The sequence below is a fragment of the Haplochromis burtoni genome, unplaced genomic scaffold (assembly GCF_018398535.1).
Source record: "Haplochromis burtoni strain Fernald_Lab_line unplaced genomic scaffold, NCSU_Asbu1 Contig_4, whole genome shotgun sequence".
Classification (NCBI taxonomy): domain Eukaryota; kingdom Metazoa; phylum Chordata; class Actinopteri; order Cichliformes; family Cichlidae; genus Haplochromis; species Haplochromis burtoni.
This window is the reverse complement of record NW_024582365.1, coordinates 4,213,936-4,239,773: the sequence shown is the minus strand read 5'-3', so window position 1 is coordinate 4,239,773 and position 25,838 is coordinate 4,213,936. Positions and strand designations below refer to the sequence as shown.

The 25,838-nt window shown below is 41.2% G+C and overlaps 1 protein-coding gene across 6 annotated transcripts in view; it reads left to right on the top strand.

Moving 5' to 3' along the window:
- The window catches only part of mid2 (midline 2), a 165,886-nt gene that overhangs the window by 67,359 nt on the left and 72,689 nt on the right, over window positions 1-25,838 (top strand). For 5 of the 6 annotated variants that reach the window (XM_014334759.2, XM_005913392.3, XM_005913390.3 and 2 more), the window contains one exon: window positions 14,289-15,166. In XM_014334759.2, the coding sequence (XP_014190245.1) occupies window positions 14,345-15,166 (822 nt within the window). In that variant the 5' untranslated portion in view covers window positions 14,289-14,344. Of the gene's footprint in view, window positions 1-14,288; window positions 15,167-25,838 lie in introns of those variants that run through there. The other variant, XM_042221571.1, reaches the window with a different exon arrangement.

Here is a 25,838-nt window from a genome sequence, read left to right as displayed (position 1 = left end):
CGACTGACTCATGCACTCACATATAGACACGTACATAATTCTATCATACACAGTGATCTGCCCAGCAGGTGCTTTTAAGGAACACCCTCCTACTTAAACGACTTCTTTAGGAATGATTGATGCTCTTTAGAACCTCTGCAAGAGATTATCTGTCACTGTTTGCAGGGAAGGGTTTATTTACAAACTGCTAGTTACTTCACTGCAGCTGAACATTTTATCTACAGCCAGCATAATTATAAGTGGGAATTTTATTTGACTGATTTTTAAGTGTCCTGGCCATAGGTTCAGTTCCGTGTTGGTATAGCAGTGGCTATTGTTAACTTTCCCAATTATTTTGTGTGGTTTTGCAGTGCCCTGGGGACTGGCTTTTTTTAAAATGCCGGCAAAGCTATTGTTTAACAAAATACCTATTGATCTGTGTCAGCTCTGCTCGTGGGGCCACACTGAGGAGGGAATGTTGTTTTGTTTTCACAAACTAGTTACTCGGAATGCTTTAGAGCATTAACTCCATCTTAGCTCAGGCAAGTCCAACCAACAGGAAAGACGAGGCTCATTTCTATTTATTCTAATTGATAGTATTACAGACTTTTTTTAGAGTCTGACCTAATGTTTTTAAATGTGTTCTGGCATAGCAGATGTGTTTGTATTTTTATAATAAAGCTATTTAAGATCTCATTTTTGCAAAATCTGCACAGTATTAGAGCCTGATCAATGTAGAATTTTTAAGACCATTACTATATTTGGCAGTATAAAAATCTGATGTATCAGCCAGCATATCTTCTTCTTTTTTTTTTTCTTTGAGAAACACAAAGCATTCCTTACGTGTCAGTATTTATTTCCTTGTTTACGCTCTGCCAGGATGCTCAGATTGCGCTGTTTGTAGCATTCCAGGAGCAACGAGGAAGTTGCAGGTTGCCCTGTGTTAGAAAAACTGTTGAATGTCAACACCCATAGCAAGATTGAAGGGTGTTTTTTCCATGTCTTTTTTTAACGTTTTCTTTTATCTGTCATTATAAATGCAGATACTTACAAAATAGCTAATGGCGGCCGTTAATATCGGACCAGTGATAAATCAGTCGGGCTACATAGTTAGTGAGCCATTAGTCTCGCCAGGAGTTTTATTAAGGTTTCATTAAAAACCAGGAAGGGTAAGGTGGAGGTAAATGTGAGATTTGAGTGCTGTCACACATTCCTGAACATCCGTTTTCTTTCTGTGAGATCAGGTCGGAATCCCAGTGTTAGTATTTCCCTTCTTGCGAGCAAAGTTGACTGCTTAAGTTTGAGAGTGACTACTCTGCACTGCGAGTGAGTTTGCAATGATTATATGTTGCATATCATTGCAACATCATTGTTGGTACTCCTGCAATCAGCGAGCTCAGATCTGTCTTTTGACAGTTGTGCTGTGATATACACATTGGCAGCCTACAACACTTCCCATAAATATTTCACAAGAGATTAAGGAAACTAAATTTATCAAGCGGCTGTCAGGGCTCATTCATTGTGCTATCAATCAGCATGTCTTTTCACCCTTAACAATAATAAGATTTCCCATCTTGAGAATGAACAAATGATCACTTATCAGTGATAAATAGAGCTAATCAAACAAATAGAGCTATAAGCTGCTGACATTTCAATGCATGGAGCATGCTGAGCCAATCGAATGGCAGCCAAGGAAAACAATGGCTCATATTCACCTCCCCCTCGAAGGAAATGCCAAACATTACAGTGCTGTATAAATAGAAGCTTCTGACTTTGTAGAGCGTGATAGAGGACAGGAACCCCCTCCCTGGGGTCACAGTCATGGCAAGGTCTCCCACCTCTCCTCCCTTCTCCATTCTCCGTCTTTATTGCTCTTTTTGTTTTCATTCTGAGTGAGTGATTTATTTTTGTTCTGATTTCTTTTGACCTCACTGTGGGGTGTTTTTTTTTTTTCTTTTTCATATTTTTTGGTTCACTTCTGTAGTTCATATTTCTTTCTCCCTCACACCCAGCAACCATGAATAACTGAACATCCTAGTAACACTTTACAGACACCTCCTGGTTTATTAATGAGACCATCTACTACAGTAGAACTGGCAAATGGCCCTCCAGGATGCATTATGTTTTGGGGGAATGTACGGACTTTGAACTAAAGTGACTCACGCAGTCTGTTCTCACTGTAATTCAGTTTAACTGTCATGAAAAACTTCCCGTTTGCATTTAGATAAATGCAGCTTATGCACATCTGGGAAAACAGGGCCCTCCAAAGTGCAGCGTGCAGTGTCGCATTAAAGGTGGCATTTCTTTCTATTTGCCATTTCACACTGTTTTTTCCATCCACCTAACTGAGACCGGAGGAAGGAAGAAAGAAAGAAAGAAAGAAAGAAAGAGTGATCCTTAAAAAAAGGTTAGTTGCTCTGTCTGTAAGTGATGGGGTTACAGATGTTTCAGCTGAGATAACTCCAACAGGTCTTCAATCTGTACTGCCTTTTGAATCAGGCGTATAAATGTATTTCCTTCTGTTTGCAGGCTCCACAAACAGCCTGAAAGACCGAACACCAGCTGCTGGTCTCAGCAGATTTAGGAAACTGCATGCACATGTGGCAACACATAACCACAAGGACACACACATTCACCAGAAAGGCATTTTGTGTTTGGAGCTTTGTGTTTCTTTATCTCAGTCTTATCATGACACACTGCCAGAATCTGTAGCTGTAGCTGCAAGGGTATAGTTTATTCTCCTCCTGAAAAATGTTGGTTTTTATCTTGCAAAATTACTACTTTGAAGAGGAGAGCAGCTCCAACTGTGATTTTCAAGTAGTCAAATCCATTGTAGTTCAATAGGACAGCGTATTAGTATTATTTTTTTCCCCTTAGAGAGATTTCTTAAGAACAAAAGCTGTCATATAAGCTGTCAGGACTTATTGACCTGGGTATCTGACTACTAGAATCAATAACACCAGCACGGATAACATCATTTACTGGTATAGCTTGACAAGATGTTGATAAAGTGGCCGGCACCTTACGGATCACTTATCCTTCTCATTTAGAGCACAAATAGCATGCGCTTTAAGCTGTCAGCTGTTTTCACAATGGGAAAACTTTTCACAAATATATCGTCAATCTTCATACAGAGGCCTATTGTTTTCTTGACAGTTTTTCCAGTCTCATATAGGTATACAGGGGCCAAGAATGCAATTTCCAGCATAAAAGATCCTCTTTTCACAAACTCAGAGTGTCGCTTATGTGGTGCGTAGATTGCTTTTTCACACGGTGTGAAGTAAATTACCATATTTATAGAAAATTCCAGTAAAAGGTTAGCCATTAACTTGGCACTGTGCTGTTGCGCACATATATACACACGCACAGAGTCAAATAAAAATATAGAAAAATTGAAGAAGAATTGGTGTCAAGTGTCAGCGGAGGCAAGTTTGTTTGCTTTCCAGCAGACAAACTTGGAAGAACAATAGATTTCCTTGGATTCTGCATTGTGTGCCTATGAATCATTCACTCGTTTTGCGTCATTTTCGTTTCACGAATGCATGTATGGGGCATTGTTTCACTCCAAGATATTCATTATTGTGGATTGCTGGTAAGTCCTAAAAGATAAAACCGAACCCTTTGCAGTGTTTCCAGGGAACTGGCTTTGAAAATGAGAAGAAAGTATATTTCAGAATTTAAAACTTTTGTTTTTTTTAAAGTAAGGTAGGGAGAAGAGGGTACTGAAACTAAATAACACGGTGAGGATAAGACAGACCAGCTTCTTACCTCATGAGCCTGATTGTCAAGGTCAGTCGTTAACAACATAAACACTTGCGAGTGGATTGAACCCTGCTTACTTATTATATTTCTGCTTTTGTTGACTGTTAGTGGTATCTCTGTTCTCTCTCTCTATTTCGTCTTTGCTCTCACCACATGCCGCTGCGTCTAAATATCTAATAAGCTGTTCTGCCAACTTCTGATCCTTGGGTTTGTTCTCACCTGGGCAAATGCACATGAATAATGGAAGCAGCATGAAGAGAGGCAGGGGCCTGGTTGCTCCAGTGTTGTGTTGAGGCCTGATAAGGCTCTCTACCACAGCAAAAGAGCCTCGGAGAGCTGATGAGACGACGTCTGACACTATTAACTTTATTACCCACAGGCTGCCAAGCTGTAACAGGCAGAAGTATTAAGCAGAGAGTTAAGGATAGGAGGTGTGCTCTATTCACTGTCACAACTCTGTGAAAATCTCATTTCAGTCTGCTTTCATGTATAAATACATTAAACCAATTAGCAGGTCTGGCTCAGGCTTGGACTTAACAAGAGTTGATTGTTTGTTTTATTTTCAGTGTCTTGCATCAGTAAATGTCCTTCACACAATAGGGCCCTCATCAGCACCGCTGACAGCAAAACAAATATGGTAATGAAAATGAGTGCTGCTGAAACATGTGCACCCAGGCCAGTCAGCATTAACCAGCATTTTAACATATGGATAAAACAAACACTAGTCAAACACTGACACTTCAGTGTAGCATCTGATTGACAAAGTACACAACGTTAGGAGACAGATGGTGTAGTAGTGGCCTAAACTAATGGACTTTATTCCAGAATACAAGTGTTTGTGTCCCATCTAGGACTCGTGTCTGGTTAGGCTTAGGTCAAAAAACTTACCGATTGGATTTAGGAAAAGATTATGTTTTGGATTAAAATGCAAGCTTGTTTTAGCTTCTTCAGTAGCACTATGACAAATTCCCCGACTGTGACAACACCAGCAAAGAACATTTGGCTGTGGTATCCCTGTGTCTTATTCCTAACATTATGGGACTATTCTAGTCCGTCAAAGTACCCCATACATTACAATCTAACGATGCGTGTTTTAGGCTCTACCGATTCCCCTGTCCTACAGGTAGGTGAGCAAATGACAAATCCTAAAGAAAGGTAATAAAATAGTTTGATAAAAGTGTATAAGAACAGGAAATGAAAAATAACAGTTAAATTGCATTAAAAAGCATACCGCATTTTCACCTTTTAGCCCTATTTCTTCCTCTTCTACACACAAAGACATGCTGTGTTGACAAATGTTCTATATCTGCAGTACATGCTATTAGTATATGCTGTTACTAATGACAAATTATACCAATGTCTGCAACTTAATTTGGATGCCATTAAGCACATTAATAACTAAGCTAAACACCGTTTTTCAATGCTACCGGCTTAATTTATGCTGAAATGCTGGCACTATTATGACTTATTCCATAAAGTATTAATAATGAGTTTCCACAAGATCCGCTGAGGGTTAGTGAGGTGAACTGTGATAACCTTTTCTCTGAGTCCCAGGCATATTTTCCTCAAACAAAGGACTAACATTGGTAAACTGGGAATGGGAAAAGTTAACTGGCAGTGAGCTACTGCCCTTACTGGTGCCCTGTGCTGGCTGAATTTGAGGCCTGTCAGGTGCTTGATAAGCAATTAAAAAGTGATTCAAATAAAAAATATTGGTTTTGCATTTGAGCCAAATTTTGAGATTAAAATAATTGCTGTGTAGTATTCACTTTGTGGATGTAGGCTCCTTGCTGAAAACGTTTACCAGTCGGGATGGATAGACCCACGGAGAAGTGACGTAGATTTATTTTGTTCTGGAGTCGTTGCTGTCTCAGCTGTAGCAGTGAGGGGGTTAAGTTTAAGTCCGTCTGCTCAACTGTACTGAATGTGAAATGGAAACACCAGCTTGGCTGGATTACTGTTTACATTCTATGAATAGGAATCACATGTTTGATGAAACCGGCCTGCTCCTGAGGTCTGCTGCAGAGAGGAAAAAGCAGGAATGAAAGGGAGGAAGAGAGAGGAAAAACTGAGCCTGTGGAGGTGGGCGGAAGAGTGAGAGTCAGAAGAAGAAGGGATGAAAACATGATAAAAATGAAGGCTGGACTTGATGGTCTAAACATTTATTATTATCCCAAGAAGAAGCTCACAGAAGCACATGGCATGTGTTGCTTGATCCCACTTATATAATCATATGTACAGTTTTGGTGTGTTCAGGTCAACTTGAGGGCTCTTACATTTGGAGCTGCCGTATTTCCTTTTTCTAAAATAATGAATAAGTCTCTTGATTTCTGGCACAAGTCATCAGTAACCGGTCGTGACATGTGTCTTATGCGTGGGGTATTTTTTAACCCTGTTAAAATTAATTGCCCACTAAAATGTCAGGATTTCAGTCCACTAATGCAACTGAATTCCACTGAATCTACTCAAACAAAGTCCTGTTTCTTTTTGGTTTAAATGCTTAGCTGAGGTGATTATGGTAAATGCCATGGGAAGGGCCTGAGAGTTGTGTTTGCTAACACTGCGACTAATGAAAGCAGTCATACAGCCGTGTTATGTTGGGTTGCTGTTTTCCGTCCTGCTGATTTGTGCAGCCTCGCCAAAGTGTGTGGGGCTTTGTGATTTAGCACCGCACAAACAGGCCAGTCATTCTCTGTAAAAACACGCGTGTTGGCTCCAGGCGTGACATTTGGTTACGCCGTAAAAGTCATGAATGAAATGTCCTTGTTGACGTGAGAAAGGCACTATGCAGAGCCAGAGAGAGAGAGAGAGATCAAGCTTCCACCTTGTTGTGCCACGTTTAAGCTATTTTCCTGCTTCATTTTCCTTCCAAAACTAAAGTATAATTTTCTTGGATGGACTGAATCACAGACAAAAACATATTATTTATCATCTAGCTGCATTAAAATGCCATAAAAGGCACTAATACCACAAACACAGGTGAAAGGTCCAGGTCATTGAGTCAAATTAGCCGAGCTGATGCCGAGAATGCCGCGTCGAAGGCACCCACCTGTCTGTCAAAGCAGCCACACACAATAATATATAACTCTAAGCCTTCTAATGCAATTCAAATGGGTAACTTATCAAACTATTCACCCTCCTCCACTTTGCAGTGAGCTTGAACTTTTCTCCCTCCTACTCTTTTTCCAAGCAGTATAAGCGATTAGCAAAAGGGTTTTGAGAACCATTTCTAATCATTAGGAACGTTTTGTGTGATGTGACAGCATTGTTGCCATGCACATGTTGTGGCTTTCTTTTTTTCTTTTTTTTTTCTCCAGCATCCCACGGGGATAAACATGCCAGTGTCTCACGGTGTGTTTTCTAAAGCCCTTCCAAAAGGAAGACCGCTGAACCCCTGGTGTTGTTGTTTACTGCTGTCTTGCTCTCTGGAGCCTCAAACCTCAACCATGTGATTTTTCTGCTCCGCTTCCTTTTGCTGCGATAAGCCTGTGATCAACAGCCTCTGGTGATAGATAGATTCAAGGGACACTTATAGTACAGAGAGTAGCGGGAGTGCAGGTGGGGGATTGTGTGGGGGTGTGCGGGTTTTGTAAACACTGTCAATCTGACAATGAAAAGTGGCGATTCACTGCAGATTGTCACAGTGTGTCAGTTGCATCAGTGAAAGCAGCTTGCACTGGAGTAGGAACCGAGCGCTAGAAGAGCATCTTATTATGATTTATATATATATATTTATTTATATATATATATATATATATATATACAGGGAGTGCAGAATTATTAGGCAAGTTGTATTTTTGAGGAATAATTTTATTATTGAACAACAACCATGTTCTCAATGAACCCAAAAAACTCATTAATATCAAAGCTGAATGTTTTTGGAAGTAGTTTTTAGTTTGTTTTTAGTTTTAGCTATTTTAGGGGGATATCTGTGTGTGCAGGTGACTATTACTGTGCATAATTATTAGGCAACTTAACAAAAAACAAATATATACCCATTTCAATTATTTATTTTTACCAGTGAAACCAATATAACATCTCCACATTCACAAATATACATTTCTGACATTCAAAAACAAAACAAAAACAAATCAGCGACCAATATAGCCACCTTTCTTTGCAAGGACACTCAAAAGCCTGCCATCCATGGATTCTGTCAGTGTTTTGATCTGTTCACCATCAACATTGCGTGCAGCAGCAACCACAGCCTCCCAGACACTGTTCAGAGAGGTGTACTGTTTTCCCTCCTTGTAAATCTCACATTTGATGATGGACCACAGGTTCTCAATGGGGTTCAGATCAGGTGAACAAGGAGGCCATGTCATTAGTTTTTCTTCTTTTATACCCTTTCTTGCCAGCCACGCTGTGGAGTACTTGGACGCGTGTGATGGAGCATTGTCCTGCATGAAAATCATGTTTTTCTTGAAGGATGCAGACTTCTTCCTGTACCACTGCTTGAAGAAGGTGTCTTCCAGAAACTGGCAGTAGGACTGGGAGTTGAGCTTGACTCCCATCAAGACTCACTCTCATTTCATCAGTCCATAAAACCTTAGAAAAACCAGTCTTGAGATATTTCTTGGCCCAGTCTTGACGTTTCAGCTTGTGTGTCTTGTTCAGTGGTGGTCGTCTTTCAGCCTTTCTTACCTTGGCCATGTCTCTGAGTATTGCACACCTTGTGCTTTTGGGCACTCCAGTGATGTTGCAGCTCTGAAATATGGCCAAACTGGTGGCAAGTGGCATCTTGGCAGCTGCACGCTTGACTTTTCTCAGTTCATGGGCAGTTATTTTGCGCCTTGGTTTTTCCACACGCTTCTTGCGACCCTGTTGACTATTTTGAATGAAACGCTTGATTGTTCGATGATCACGCTTCAGAAGCTTTGCAATTTTGAGACTGCTGCATCCCTCTGCAAGATATCTCACTATTTTTGACTTTTCTGAGCCTGTCAAGTCCTTCTTTTGACCCATTTTGCCAAAGGAAAGGACGTTGCCTAATAATTATGCACACCTGATATAGGGTGTTGATGTCATTAGACCACACCCCTTCTCATTACAGAGATGCACATCACCTAATATGCTTAATTGGTAGTAGGCTTTCGAGCCTATACAGCTTGGAGTAAGACAACATGCATGAAGAGGATGATGTGGACAAAATACTCATTTGCCTAATAATTCTGCACTCCCTGTATATATATATAATATATGTTTGATTGCATCTGTCATTGGCATGTTTTCTCTCCATATTTGCAAGGAGGTGACGCTCTGCTAGATTTGAATGACACCAGAAAGTAGCGTCGTTATAAACATAATAACGACCGCTCGTCTGTGGTGTCCACATCTGTCTCTCATTCTCAAAGAAAGTGTTTGATAGATGTCTACCATCTGTCTCGCTCGCGCCTTTCCTTTGTGTCTTTATAAGCGCTGCAGTGGATATGCATTTTTGCCCTTAGGGGAAAGGTCTACGTGTGGTGATTGTTTTTATCTATTACCCCTTCGTTCCATCATCATCAAGTGTCCATTAAGCTCCCGTTTTGGCTCTGCAGCTGTGCTGCTACAGTTCACGGGGGAGCAATTTAGTTTTTACCAGTAAATTGTTTGTACAAGGATAATCATCTTTGTTCCACAAGTGTCATCTCTCCATACTGATGTGTGAAACCTGCGCTTTTAAATAAACAGCCTCCTTTGTTGTTTTAGTGTCAGATTATGACGCGACATAAAGCGAGCGTGATGTCAGTGGTTGCTATTTTGGGGCATTTCTTTCAGGTTATGTCTTCTCCCACATGAACGCTGGATCTGAATGCGTGGGAACAGGTTTTACGTATATGTAGATGAAAAATTCGGTCTGCCTTTAAACACATACTAAATCAAATGATCTCTCTAGGCAGATTAATGAGTCATCAGTTGCGTCCATTTTTTCTTTTTTCTCTTTTTCGTTCACTTCATTAATAAAAGCTCTGAGCAAGACTAAAAGATTTTGCTACAACACGCACTGCAGTAGATCAGGATAAGTGCCTAACAGGTTTGTGCCTTTGTGCACATGTGCTTATTTGGGTTTGTGCGGTACTGTGCGTGTATGCCTGTGATATGAGTGTTTTTGTTGAAGCACTAGCTCAAGCTGTTCTCCTTCCAGATGGGACACTTCACCTTAACAAGAATGGCAGATGAAGAGAGACAACGAGACAGAGAGAGTTTGTGCTTGTAAATGTGGAGCTCTGGCTGTGTGTGCTTATGATTTTGTGGATGTTTGTTGTGTGTGTGTGTGTGTTGAGTGTGTGTGTTGTGTGTGTGTGTTTCTATATGGTGTGTGTGTGTGTGTGTGTGTGTGTGTGTGTGTGTGTGTGTGTGTGTGTGTGTGTGTGTGTGTGTGTGTGTGTGTATGCCAGCCTGTCTGCAGAGCAGCCGCATTTACCATGAGGCTTGGAATTGAGTCCCTTAGTGACTCCCATCATAGCCAGCATTGTTTCCCCAGAGTGACATAGCTAAAGCTTAATGGGGCTGTTGATGGTGTGTTAAAGCTTGGTGTTAATTATAACACCATGCTCCGTTAAACACAGTCACATTAGCATCAGCATAAGGAACACTGCTGAGCTCTGTCCCAGGGAATAAAGTGACACTGCTGATTCAGTCAACAGTTGAATTAAATGTTGATAAAATACGCAGTTTAATGGTCATGCACTCATATGCGATCTGATGTGCTCAATAATTGAGGTTTCAGACTCTGTTTTATGGATGTCACGGTGCTAGAATTTCAAAGTCGAAACTGATGCCCAGGAACATGTGCAATACGCAATATTTTTATACCAAAAAAAGGGGAAAAGAATAAAAAGAATTAAGAGGCTTTTTTAAAGTAAAAATTAGATAATGCTGTCTGACTGAGTCTGGTGACTCGGCAGTAGATTTTGTTGCTGATCAAATCAGATTTAGCAAGTGCCTCTGTTTCTCTCTAGTTGCTGGTAGACTTTTCTCAGCTTTAGACTGGGATTTTAAGAGAGCATAGCACTTCTTAGATACATACAAATGTTTGTCCGGTTAAATGAAAACCATCTATTAATGTTACCGACAGGCAAGACTGATAACGTTTGCTGCTCCCACATTATCGTTATCATTTTATTACTACTTGAGCTGCTAGTGAGAGGAGGGACCGCGTGCCTGCTTGTCTGCAGTGGTGAAGTGTGAAACTGTGTATCATCTGGAGGAGGCGAAGGCAACACTGTTGGTGTCAATACTGTTGCAAATGAGTATCTAATCCGATTTGCTGTTAGTATTGATTTAGTATCTGAAAACCAATTTTCTTTTGTTAGTTATTATACAGCTCTCTTGACAGATTTACATTCCTAAAGCATCTTTGCAGAGTGACTTGTAGTTTATTTCAGTGAGAAAGGAACCGTGCCTGTTGTGTGACTTCTCCTTAGTTTAATTTGTCAAATACTACTGATGAAAAAGGATGAAATGCAGTAACAGCTATCCTGATTGATTATATACTACTACTAATGATAATACTGATAAGACAGGAGGCAAAATTTGAGCGGGCCGAGTAGAAGGTGTTAAGAATTTCACTGGGGGTAAGCAGGAGGGACAAGATTAGAAATGAGTGTGACAGCTCAGGTTGAGCAGTTTGGAGACAAAGTACAGAGGTAAGGCTGAGAGGGTTTGGACATGTGCAGAGGAGGGATAGTGGATACACTGGATGAAGAAGATGCAGAATATGGAGCTGTCAGCCAGGAGGAAAAGAGAAAGATCTCAGAGGAGGTTTGAGGTGTAGTGAAGGAGGACAGTGTGACAGAAGTGCATGCTAGGTACATGGCGAGATGGAGGCAGATGATCTGCTGTGACTGATCATCTGTGCATGTCTGTGCAGAGCCACTTAATGAATGTTTGCACCCTGATGTTTCCTGATGTTGATTTATACCACTGAAACAGTCAGTGCAGCTGATCTGTTGCTTACCCCGTGTCTGTTCTCAGAACTAATCTGCTTTTAAATTTATTTACAACTATTCTGAATTAAGATTACTAGTAGAAAGCAGTAAAACTTGTATATTTAATATTTCTATCAAATCATAAATAAAAAGGTCAGCTGTGATTTGTAACTGGCTGTTATATATAGCGTCAAAGCTAAAGACTTATGTCCCATTTGTCATTTGAGACTTGGGGCCAGCAACCTTCACTGCCATCAACAGGTTCTGGAAGTTGGAAATTGTCCTTGCCTCACTGCATAACCTTCTCCTTACATCCCATTTCTCTAGATATTTCCAGTAATCTACCTTTTTTGTTATCAACCTGATACGCTGGAGATAAATTTGTTCTGCTGTTGGCATGACAAAGCCAAACATTATGTTGGTGCACTCAGTGGTGCCTCGCTGCTAAACATGCTTTTTCTTTATACCAGATACGGCTGGGCGATGCGATAACAACCTCATACAGTACCTGATAAATAACAGCCAAGGTGAAATATTGCAGGAGGATATTAGGTGCATGTACACGTGTAGCTACAGCATACTCACAGACTCATACCTGAAATGTATTTTCCCATACACGCTCAACTTATTCGCACACAAGCACAATGCCCTTTGCCTTTTATCAGCATAATATCTGCATGATTGGCTGAGGGTAGTTATTTATTTCTTTTCCAGATAATGAATTTTGTAACAAAGCAGCTGCATGCATATAACTGCTTTCTTCATCTGAGTGCCTTTCCCAGGCACTGCAACAACTGCTTAAATCATGTTTGCTTTCAACGCAGCTCAGTGTTGGGGCATTGTTTCTGGTGCCGCAGAAGAGGTGGAGACTTTCGGGAGTGCAAACGAGTTTAAGCCTTTGAGCTCCCTTTTTCAGTTTGTTTTGTTTTTGTTTTTTTGGCTCATCTTCAGCTTTTCTATTTTACCATTTCCAGAGATTAGGCATGGTTCATAATTTTACAATTCTGTAGAAATTATATTAATTGAACACTACCAAGTTAGAACAGAATCTTTGCACATTGATGTTGTTACATGTGGGCCGGGGTGGCCACAGGTCACTCCTCGATTCAACATGCTTTGACAGGAAGCTGTGAACTTTATTTTCCCTCTGCATTCAAGCTTAACTGGTTGCATTCATAACAAATGCACTTATCACAATGCATGCTTTTAGAACATGAACTTGCATCAACAACTTATTTACATTCATGTAATTGTTTCAATACAGTCGGCTTGGTTTAGTATCTCTCACGTGAGGAACTCCTACTTTTATTTGTCAAATGGGACGTGTAATACTTTGTAAAGCTTTTGCAGTTTACACTGTGCCAAACCATCTACGAGGCTTTAAAAATATTCCCCCATGTTTCAAATAACATTGTTTGAATCGACAAAGAGCCGTCAGTGCTTCAAAAAGGCTGTTTGGCAGGCTGTGCTTAAAGTCACGTTTGTCAAGTGATAGTTATTAAGCCTGGAATTCTAGGAAAAACAGCAGGCGGAATGCTCCGTTATTCAATGAAACTACTGATAAGCGCTTATTGTCAACACTCGTGCTCATGAGTTTCATTCACAACACATTCTCACTTTTTTTTTTTGCAATGTTGGAGGAAGACTAAGGTAGATCTGTCTAGATCTTACTTGGTCTCCCTTGTGATTCCTGACCTTTCTTCATAGCGTGTTTTAGAGCATCATAATTAGTTACAACCTGCAGAACACCACAGGGGGAGACGAGGGCAGTCTATTAGGAACAACCTTGCTCAGTGAAATTGTCACTGTGGGCTTCCTGAGGTTGCATGGTTTAATGCTGCAGTTTCACGCTGCCTGCCTTGTTTCTTTTTAAGGACAGAGAGCCATGGGGGAAGAGAGGGATGGCGGTTATTAGTGATTTCTCATGTCAGTGATTTTAAGGCCACCCAGGGGAGACAGCTTGATAGGCAGGCCGCAAGGTGCTGAGATTTGAAGTGCTTGGAGAACAAGGAGGAGGATCTGAAATCAATTTTCTTGCTTAGCTGTTTTCACCGTTTGCTGCTTCGATCATGCGCTAAAAGTTAAAATTTCCTTGAAGTTGTTGCTTGATAAGTCAAGCTGATCTTACTATAAAAGCTACAAAGTGTCAAGGTGTTAAAGTCCTTCTACAAGTTTCTCTGTCCTCTGCTGCTGGACATCTGTCTCTCCTTTTCTCTGCTGTTCACTCCATTAATTTTAACCTGTTCTTTTGATTCGGTCAGCCTCTGCCTGTATTCTCTCTTTTTATATAGCTCTGCGAGAGGAATCGCATCAAAGGTTCCACTGAGGGAAATGAGTTGTTGTGCAAGGAGAGGTCATATTTACCAGCACATGGAAATGTGTGTAATAGTGATGTTTTTGCTAAATCTGTCCAGTTCAGTCAAACTTACATGAAGCCACTCACAGCTAGCTCAGGGTAAATGGGTGAATGTGTTCTAGTGTGTATTTCTTTATGACCTGTTAAATTAAAAAAAATGCTTTAATTGTCTGTGCTTTAGAAGTGAAATTATCTTGCCTTCACTTGCTCAAGAAGAAATATAATTCCTAATTAGAGGCCTTTTTAACTGATAATATCTTCATTTATTCTCCACATAGGTAATTGGCCAGCTTCCGTGGGATTTGATGTCACCTTTAGATTGGTTTAACTGAAGATGGAAACACTGGAGTCTGAGCTGACCTGCCCGATCTGCCTGGAGTTGTTTGAAGATCCTCTGCTCTTGCCTTGTGCCCACAGTCTGTGCTTTAACTGTGCTCACCGCATCCTGGTGTCTCACTGCTCCACCAGCAAGCCCCTCGAATCCATTTCTGCCTTTCAGTGTCCCACCTGTCGTTACGTCATCACGCTGAATCACCGCGGCCTGGAGGGCCTTAAGCGCAATGTGACGTTGCAGAACATCATTGACCGCTTTCAAAAGGCCTCCCTTAGCGGCCCCAATTCTCCCACAGAGAGCCGTCGCCTGCAGCCGCAGCGACCCTACACCGCCACCATTAGCGGTACAATAGCTGGAACGATTGGCGGCGGCGGTGGCACAAGTGGAGGCAGCGCTCGTAGCAGCCCAGCCACTTCCAGCCACTCCCACCAGCACGCCAACCACACCAATCACATCAACCACACCAACGCTAACCACAGCCCAGCTGTTGTTGCTAAAATGGATCCGCGGATCAGCTGCCAGTTCTGTGAGCAGGATCCGCCACGCGAGGCCGTCAAGACTTGCGTCACATGTGAGGTATCGTACTGTGACCGCTGCCTGCGTGCAACACACCCCAACAAGAAGCCCTTCACCAGCCACCGCTTGGTGGAGCCAGTGCCAGACACCCACATCCGTGGCTTGACCTGCCTGGAGCATGAGAACGAGAAGGTCAACATGTACTGCTTGGTGGATGACCAGCTCATTTGTGCCCTCTGCAAGCTCGTGGGACGCCACAGAGAGCACCAGGTGTCCTCCCTCACTGAACGTTTTGACAAACTCAAGGTTAGTCCCTAATAAGGTCATCACCAACAATTTCAGTGCACTGCCCCGATTTTGTGTTTTTTCACTTCTGTGTTTGTGGAGTACGGTGAGTCACAACCTGCAACTAATTTGACTAAAACATTGTGATTTACTGCTAAAGCTGTTCTCGTCTGAACACAGATGTCTCATACAACATGCACCATTTATTATAATACATTTGTTTGCAGTTTGCTACACAATAAAATCATTAATCCGGTCACTCTTGCCTTGGGAATGGGCAATTTTGTTGACTGTGAACTTTCACTGCCATAAATATTGCATCATACACAGCCTTTATTCTGCAAGAAGGGCTGAAAGACAGATCAAAAAGAGAGAGAGAGAGAAAGAGAGGGACAATTGGAATAGTGTGCTGGTGAGAAGGGCAGAGAGAGAAGGAGACCAATAGGGAGGGCCGTCATTATAATAGTCGATGAGCTGGCATTCCCTGTGGCCACTGAGCTTTTTCAGAGGCCATGAGTAAAGACTGGGACTGCTGAATCAGGGTGAAAAACAACAGAGAAAGGCACAAGCTGGAGCTAATTCCATCACTAAAGGCCTAAAGGAGTCAGCATCATTCAGCTGGCCTAAAAACTTTTATCATGAGTTTGTATTGAGCACATGTGTGTGTCTTTTGTGTTAGAATCCTTTTCTAAAGAGAAATTGTTTTTCTAACTTGTATTTGTTTACTAATGAACCTATGACTAACTTATACTAGGTGTGTCTTTAGTGGAGACGGTTGATCTGCACTCATACAGCCGTGTCAGGACATTTATGTACTGTGGGATGGTATAATAACACCTTAAATTTCTGACGCAGAGCAAATTAAACTGACAGGTGGAGGGGTCGAAATAAAGCAAACCTTGCAGCCTCCAAAACTTTAGAAAGTAAGCATTTTGTATGCCAATAAATGATTAGCATGTCCTGGTGTCAGAGAGGAGCCTGTCAACTCTCATATTTGTTGGACACGTCTAGTATACGTTCACAGAGCTCCATGGTACTACATTTCAGTGTATCTCAACACACCAATTTTGTATTCTACATCAATTCAACAACTTTTCTTGAAAAGTTAAATGTTTATTAAAGTGGATTTTTAAGGCGAAAGGAGCCAGCTAAAGTAGTTTCAGCACCTGATGACTCATGGATGTCTTACTGGGAGGAAGTGCTGGGGTAGACCCAAGATTTTATCTCTTGGCTGGCCTGGGAACATCTCGGGGTTCCCCCGGATGATGTGGTAGAGGTGGCTAGTGAGAGGAAGTTCTGGGCTTCCCTACTTAGGCTGCTCCCTTGACCTGGACGTGGATGAGAAGCAGTAAATGGATGGATGTATTATCAAGGTGGTAGACCACTAAATTAGCAGAATTAAGCAGTGAAACCAGTACTTGTTAATATTCAATTTGCAGATACTCAATTTGCTGAATTCTTAGTAACGATTCAGGCTCATGTATTTGGCCTGTAGACTGTTAGAGATAACTTGACTAGAGGTAACTTTGTGCACGTATTTGCCCATACTTTAAACTCATTCCAAGGGTGCATGGGTGTTGCCGTGATTTGATTTTTGTCAAATAAATTGAATTGTGCTGCACTCAGAAAGAAACAAACACCTTAGCAGAAGAGTCGGTGAAGTTTAAGTGCAGTGCTGTAGGTGGATGTTGTGATGTTTCACATAGAAAAAAACGGGGATGTATTTCTGTGGCCTCACAGCACATTTGGCCTTTGTGTCACTCTACTGTGCAAAAAGGCTGGGCGTAAGAGTACATTTCAGGAGACATTGTTAACATTCATGTGCAACAAAAATCTATCTCATCAGGTCTCTGAGGTGAACACAGCACCAGTGATTGCTTTGAATCCATCTATTTGAATTCAGTGAAAATGCAGGTCCACAGTCTGCATTACAGATGAGCGCTGCCAAACTTTGGCTGCCTCCTACAGTTTTGCACCAGCATGTCACCCAAATTCCTCCTTTCACAGATTTAACCCTGTGGTGTTTATTTACACTAGTGTTAGCCCGCTCATTCTTTTCAAGCTGTGGGAGAGTTTACTGTAAGTAGTTAGTCCCGCTTCCTTTCGGATTCAAAGCTGGCTGTGGCTCGTTTAAACGTTCCCCAGCCAAGGCTTTGAAGTTTCTTGACTTTGAAATCCTCAATCAAGCCCAAGTCAAGGAGTAGGCCATCCATATTCCAAGCTCCAGCTCAGCTCACAAGTGGCAGTAGCAGTTAACTTAAAATCTTCTCCCTGCTCATGACAAGTGCGTGTGACTTCCACTGGTTTGAGTTGAGTTTTTAATCATATGTTACTGATGTTATTGACCAGTCTTCTGCAATTCCCCAGCGAACCTGGCTGTTAATCAGCACCACTAAATAATTGCACTCAGTTGCCCTTTTGACCCCTAAATCCATCCGTTTGATTTTTGACTTCTGAATTAGCCTTCATATTATTTCCTCCTCCTGCTGTGTACGCTGGGAGCTACACTGCCACTCAATTATGTCTTTCACATTAAGGGGGAAAGGTAAGCTTCCCTTGGGCAAGCAGGGTGCATATTATAGGAGCAAAAATGGCAACAAGTGCAAGCACTGTTAAAGCCAGAAATGTGGCACTGCAGAACTGCAGGATAGTGAGTTAATTCTCCAGGCAGCTGTTAAGCAGAGCTCTTGCTTAGAAGCACAGACATCGGTGTCGCATAATCTCCAGATGTCAGTAATAGCATTTTCTTAAAGGACTACAACTTCAAGGTGCTACTCTTTGCATTTTTTGTTTCTGCACATTCGCTGAAATTACTGCTAACGAAGGGATGCTCTGTCGTAGCAGTGAATATCTCATCACCTGCTGCTTTGGAAGTGTTTATAGCCGCCTCATTAGAATGTAATTTAGATAAATTTCGTAGCAGCCTGACATCCCCCCTCAGATGCTGGGTAACCAAATCAAGAAGCTGAAGTGTGCACTCAGCACCAGCTTTCAGTCTCGCATGTTTGATGTGACACTGGGAGGTGATGAAGTCTAAGATGAAAGCACGCAAAAGGTCCACAGCATCAGTGGTTACTGGCCACGGCTTTAGAGGTGTCCATTCATGTTCTCCATGTTACAAAAGCTCATAGCTTCTGTTGTAATTAATGCCATCAAGTGTGTGTTAATTGAGTTTTGCAACATACTCCTATTACTGCTAAGAGTCATCTTTGCAATATGAAAGGAGCTGGAGGCAACACTTAGCTTCCCTTAGCACGAACACTTATTCTGTGTTTTGAAACACCAGTGAACGCAGAAATATTCCAACAAACGACATTTTGTTGGTGATTGCTGGTTAAGCTCGTGCTGTCCAGACATAATACATACTGTGTGGTTAAACAGAACGGCATAACCGGTGCTGGTGAGAGAAAGAGACAGTTTATGTGTCAAGTTCATTTTCCACTTCCAGCATTAAGAGAAGTAGCATTACACAATAACAGCAGGAAAGCTTCTTCGCTCCCAGTAATCAGCCACCATATGTAGATGGATATCAAATGAATTTTTTAAGTGTATTTAGTCATAACAGCCATAATAGCAGGAACCTTCACCATCAAACACACAGTCAAACAAAAAGGTAGAGAAAAGAAAAACTACTGCCTCTGCAATCAAACGGCGAACTCTACTTTTAAAACAAACCAATGGACAGAAATGCCCTCCTTGTGTTGAGATAATCATTATTCATATTAAACATTACACACAGACAAATTCCAAAGAGGTCAGAAATACTGAGGGTAGGTGCTCACCCTACCACTCAGACATGTCTTACGTGTTGGATACATGCAGAGATGCATTAATCTATTGCAAGGCAGGTTAAATTAAATATGGATCTTTTATAATGATGATGATAACATAAATTCAATGTATTAATTAGATAAAACGTTTACAAAAAACAAGGTTTTGGCAATTTTTCTAAGCATAATTGATCCCATTAATTGCAAGAAGGTTTTAAAATGTAAGAAATGACATAGACTACAGAAAAAAAGATTTCTGGAAAGTCAATTAAATGACCTTTGTCATTGTTGGGCAAACAAATTCCCTTTTTGGTGACATAAAAACTGGGGGTAAAGAAGTAGCAAAGCCTAAATATGAAGTTGCAAATCAGCTACAGAGCCAATTTTCAAAAGGCAAGAGCCTGAGTGAAGCTTAAGCCCAACCAGATGTGTTCGTGATGAGCGGTAACACGCTAGATCATACTGTGTTCAACATGTGGTGACTGAAAGGAGCAGATCAAAAAGAAACAAGGACTGAAGGAACTGATGAGAAACGGATTACATTACAAGTATAAGTCTTCTTCCTCTCAGCTACAAATGCTGGCACTTAATTTACTCACTCTCAGGCTCTTGGATGTTTGAATTGTGTGCGCTTTAACGTCTAGAAGAGAGCGAATCAGCTGAATTGGTGACGAAACCTATAGCAGCGCTGACATCTGTGACGGACTGTCTGGCTATCACGTGTACTAACGCTACAGCAGTGCTGTTTTTCTTTTTTGTCTGTTATGTGCGGTTGTGTGTACGATGGCCTTCATAGGTCTGCAGGTCTCACATGGAGCTGAACGGGATGATAGTCTGTTATGTACACGAGAAGAATGAAGAAATATGCAAAACATTTCCAAGCGATTATTGGATTAATTCCAGTTTAGGCTCAGGCAAGTCTGTCACCAACCCCACCCTTCCCATCCCCGCCCTCAGACTCTCCCCTCTCTTCATTTTTCTCAGTCCCTGTAGCCTTGCTTCTTTTTCCTTTATCCCCACTGTTTTTCTTCAAACCCCCCCCCCCCCCCCAACAGCCCACACATTAAATTCTTTTGCCCCCCCATAGCTCCTTTAAGGCATTTACTAACTTTTTTCTGTGTGATGGGCGCATCATGTCAGCTGCTGACTGTATTTACACCCACTTCGCTATGCTAAATCCAGAGGGAGGCAAGCACATGCATACAGATTTGTCATCCAATCACATAAAAATCATCTAGCACGTAGAACATTAAGAGTCTTTTACACACACGGTCAGATTTTAAAAATGAGACTTTAGTTTAGCACACCTAATTTGACGTTATCCCAGCCACTGACAGTAATGATTTTTAGAAGAAATTGAAAGCTGAAATGTCAAGTACTCCGCTGAACTTATGCGGCCCCAGCTCTCTATTTCTCATACAGTCACATTTTTCTTCTTATTTTTGCCTCTCACACAACAGCTCCAACTGCCTCCATCGCTGCCCTCTCACACTGTCAATGTAGTTCTCTCACTTCCTCTGCTTTGCACACGGCCAGACAAACATGGTCCTTCCCACCTCCTTTCTGTCACTCTGTTTATCCTCTCCTCCCTCATTGCGCCCCCAGCCCCCCTGTCTTGTTTTAGGTAACACCACTCGTATCCACCTCAGTCGCCCACAAACCCACACTGTAGCAGTATACTGCTGTGAAGCCCTCCAGTGTCTTTTTTGTGAGGAAGCGTATTTGATTGGTTTCAAATGAGTGTGCGACTGTATTTACAGGTGTGTGTGTCTGTGTGTGTACATCTGCAAGTTCATGTGGCTGTGCATGTGTGTCAAAGCAGATGGTACAAGGTCGAACATGTGAGAAATGATTGGGAGCTGAGTGCATGATGCCATTAGAAATCATGGCTCTATCTGGAGAATAGTGTGAGATGGAGCTCACTTAGTCATGCTGATGGAATCGCCAAGGATGTAGTAGAAAGCTTTTAGCGTCTTTGTGTGCCACTTCTCTGCATTGGTGCCTTAGCGTGCCTATCTGGAAATATGCACCAATGTGTGTCTCAGTGTTTGAGCAAGAGCCTATGCTTTAATACCCATGCAGTGCCAATGCATCATGCATGTGTTGTGAAAGTATGTCACGTCAGCCCGTTGTAAAATATAGCAGATTATAAAAAGCTCATAAAATCACTCGCAGCCACTGCATGAGATATCAGGTATTTGCACAATAAATGAAAAAATGAAAAGTGGGATGCTTTTAAAAGCTTTGGTGACAAAATACGTAGCAGACAGAGGGTTTATAAGCAACACTACTCATCCCTGAGCTTTTTTACAGCAAGTTACAAACGTATCCCTTTAATTTATTCATTAGAAATGGATGCCTCACTATTTTTCTACAAAATGAGAGCAGGGTTAAATTGCTTCATTGGATTCATTTTATTCTCACTTAAGGCAGCTGTAGTGGGATACTGATATTCAGTGCGTGCTGTCTGAATGAGCAATATGAGGGAATGATGTGGATTTACAATTACTTTCATTATATGGACATTATTTGTTTATGTCTGCAAATGTTTATGTGCAGTTTGGCTTGTTTATTGTCTAAAATCAAGGACTCCAGATTCAGTACAGTTAATGTACTCATTCGCCGCCAACCAAACTGTGTTTTCTCTGTAAATTACACCACAAACTTTACTCAGTCAATTTTTTTTTCTTAACATGAAATGAGCGATGTTTGTGCTTGATCTGGGAGCCTTAAATAATATCTTTGTATTGAGTGTTTAGAGTCCCTGGAACTAAATATTGTTTCAGTTGAGGTGTGGGTTATTGATTTTCCCAAGGGTCCACATGAGAAACTATGATTGTTATGGAGGCTCATACCAATAAGCTGAACTCACCTCTATTAATTTCATGTGTTTATAAGCTTTCTAGTCAGCCTTACACAACAATCCCAGTTTCTCACGTGAGCCCTTGGAAAAATCAATCGCCCACCCCTGTTTTAGGGTATCTTTCCAAGAATGAAAATCCATCATAAATTCTACATTTTTCTATTATAAAAACCGTCCATTTCAAAACTTAGCACAAAGTATTTAGAGCTAATTTTTACCTCCCCCCCACTGCTTTTTACTTATTTATTTTTACATTTTTACTAGTTACAAGGCTTAAAAACTGGAATTGAGGCACTTGAAGGCTTGTGCGTATTTTAGGGTAAAGCTGTAAGAAGCTGACAGCGTAGCAAAGCTTAGCCAAGACTTTGACACTTTTGACACTCAAGCAAAATCATTTTAACTAAGCAGCTGATAAACACAGCTTCTGGGTCTCTGTAGCTTCTGCCATATAAGCATATATATATATCTGTGTGTGTGTGTGTACTCGAAGGGTTTTTATCCAGAGAAGAACAAGTTTTGTGCATGCTGTGTCTCCTCTTTAAATAAGTGACCTTAATTTATTACTGTAGCTATATATATGTGTCTCTGTGTGTATAACTCTGCCGTAATGCACGTCAGATTATAAACGCATTAGTATTTATGTATTTTAGTCACATGGCTGGCAGCACTGCACCTCAACATAAGAGGATTCAATGTTTTATCAACAGTGGAAAGTCTTCTGCTTCTGCTGATCTTATTTTCCACCGTTTCATTCCAACTTTTCATATAGTGCCACATTATTTCCCTACAATATATGATGAGTCTGGGCTTTCTGGTATTAATCTGCAAAAATCTGTGGCACATGATCCCATTTATATGAGGAAAAGTGAAGGGCTCTGCTAGATGAAGTTGATGACAAATGCAGTTTATAAGAGTTATTATAAGGCTTGATAGAAAAAAAATTACAGTTCAGTATCTCTTGGAACTCTCTAAAACTTTGAAGGATTGACGACACTGGACGATTTTAATTTTTATCAGTCAAATCATTAAATCACATGTGCCTGGAGTTTCCTGAAACTATTTTGGCTTCTGGCTCAGCAACAATGGACAAAACAAGACAGCATAACAGGAATATTTATGCGCAATCTAGAATGTCAGCATCCACTCTGCACACACAGATATATTGGAGTTTGATATTTGAGTGAACATGGGTTTACACACATTGAGTCTGTGACTGGTTTTTGTTTTGGTGGCTGTGCACACACACTTCCTTGTTGCACGTTCTGCTTCCATGATAAATCCTATGTGCTATTGTCTGGCTTCCAAGCAGGAATAGCGAGTCACAACTGGAGTGATATTTGGTTTGAACTAATGACACCAGTAGGAGATGACCGTCACGTCTTTAATGGCCTTAGGACAAAAGGGACCTCCAAGTCATCTCCAGCCACAGATTTTCAGTCCAGTTCTTGTGTATTTCGTATTATACCTTCTTTAAGAATGGCTTCTTGACAGTCACACTTCCACTGAGACCATTTCCGATGAGGCTTAATTGAACAGTAAATGGATCAGCTGATGGGCCAGATGCATTTCTCATATTCTGTTTCAGACTTTTGCTGGATATTTTCCTTTTTCCTGAGTACATGACTTTCAGATACTGTTACAGGTGCTGTAGGCCAGTCATTTCTTTTGTTCTGCACTTGTTCAGTTTCCTTCGATTTTTATAGGGGCGCATTACACACCATGCAGAGAGATACCAAGTTTTCAGCTAAAACAGTAACTCCTTTGACTCTGATTGGCAGGCTATTTTATGATGCTAATAATGCCCTAGTGCTACCTGTACGCTTGGAAGTGGTCCTGAGGGTCATTAACCTACTGTTGATCATGCATGTTGTCAAAAGAGCCAAAGTGTAAAAAAAGAAAAACAAGAAACATGTAGGTCATTCCTGTCACCGGGGCCAACAGGTGAAACCTCTGTGAGGCATCACGACCCAACCCCAGTGTTTACATTTTGGAAAGAGAAGACAGATAGTTTGAGTGAGAAGGTAAGGAGACAACCTACATCTACTGTGAACAATCATTGTTGAACAGAGGTGGTGGCTTATGACACCAACTATTAGCCACTTACAATACAGTGCTGAGATCCATTTCCAGGCATTTCAACTCTTATTTACACTTTGCCTCAGATGACCTCAATAGCTCACATAATGGTAGGGTGGGGCAATGTCTCACAGAGGTTTCACCTGTCAACCCATGACAGGAATGACTCGCATGTTTTTGCACACTTTGTGTTATTGTCATGGCTGTGTGCAGACAGGCAGGATGATAGACCCAAGAGCAAAACTCACGGAGGCAAAAGTAAACTTAAAAACTATCAGCTATATTTCTGGCACGAGCGAGTACAAAACAGAACTGAAAAACCTAGAACAACACTGAAAGTGAAAACACAGGCAGGTATGATGGGACGACGCGGCGACGAGCAGGGGAAGATGCAGACAATACAAGAATTAAATACAAGAGGTGAACAGGACCAAGAGGAAACAGCTGGGAGACACGGCTGACTGTAATGACACAGACAAGACTGAGGAGAGCAAAACAGAACATTATGCACACTGATGAGAGACTATCAAAATAAAACAGGAAGTATGAGACGAAAACAGACTAGACCTTCTCTGGGGATAAGACACCAGGCATACAGGGAGGCACAGAAGTAGAAGAGACAAGCGTGACAAGGAAGACACAGAACAGAGGGAGCACGGAATCAAAGCCTAAGAGCTAAACTCTTAACGAGAGTAAAACAGAAACACCAGATAACCATAACGGTAAAACTAGAGAATCAGAACAAAAAAACATAATACAGAGAAAAAAAACAAAATTCAAAACACTGGGTCACTGACCCAGGACCGTGGCAGTTATGTGCCGACCACCTCTAGTTGTTCTAGAACAGAAGAAGCCTCTTCGGTTCCGGACAAAGAAGTCCAGTTCTCTTTTTTTCAAGCTCTCAAGGCCATTCGCTGTAATCGTGTAAAGATTTTTTGCTTCGCATATACGTGTTGGTGATGGCCACTTGTGGTCATGCATTTGTTATCGAGTGCTTTTCTTCTGTGGAACAAACTTCAGTTTTGGCTTTAAGACAGATGGTTTCTTTCTTTTACTGCTGCAACCACTTGATGTGTAAAACACATCACTTCTCTTTTATCAGGGAGCTGGAGAATTCAAAGATATTGGGAATTTAGACAAACAAATGATAAAAACGGGATCCTGGCCATACACATAGCTACTTAGTCTTTCTGTCATCTTTTTCTTTTAGCTGAAGACGCAGAGGAGATGCTTTTTATCCTTCAAGCACAAGGCTGCACATTGCAGTGGACTTAAGCAAACCCATTACAGTAATAAAGAAAAATGACTTTGCTGTGAAGGCCAGTCAGTCAGGAATCAGTTGGCTGAGTGCAAAATTATAAAATCTAAGAGAGAGGAACAAGTGAAATAAGGTCAGCAAGTGTTGATAAAGGAGTAATATTGGCAGGTTTTCTGATTAATTCTTTTGAAAAAGGCCCAACTATTTTCATACGTTCTCTGAGCTCTCATTATTTCATGATTTGATTTTCTTCTAGTTTTCTTCTTTTTTTTTCTCTTCTTTTTTGTGTGTCCCGTTTGGATCTTTAGCCGTCAGAATTGTTGTCTTAAGGCCAAGAAAGATGCCAAGCGGATTTATTTTACCAAGTGGATCATCATGGCCTTGCCATATTGGTCCATTTGATTGACCTTTATTATAATTATGAATTTATTTTATTTTCGGTTGCTACAAACGGGACAGACATGACTGGGGGATAGGACAGGGAGAAAGAATGAAAGAAAGAGAGGGAGAGAAAGAAAACAGAGGGGAGAAGAGACGGTGAGAAAGGGGGGGAAGAAAGAAAAAACAAACAAAACACCTGGATCACCTGTATGGAGAAAAAAAACAGAAGAGAAAGCAAACAAAAAAAGAGCAACATAATAAATACAGCACCATCACAATAAACTAGCTAGCAGTAGATAACAGTAGATACTAAATATTAAACGATATTGTGCAGCACGCAAGATA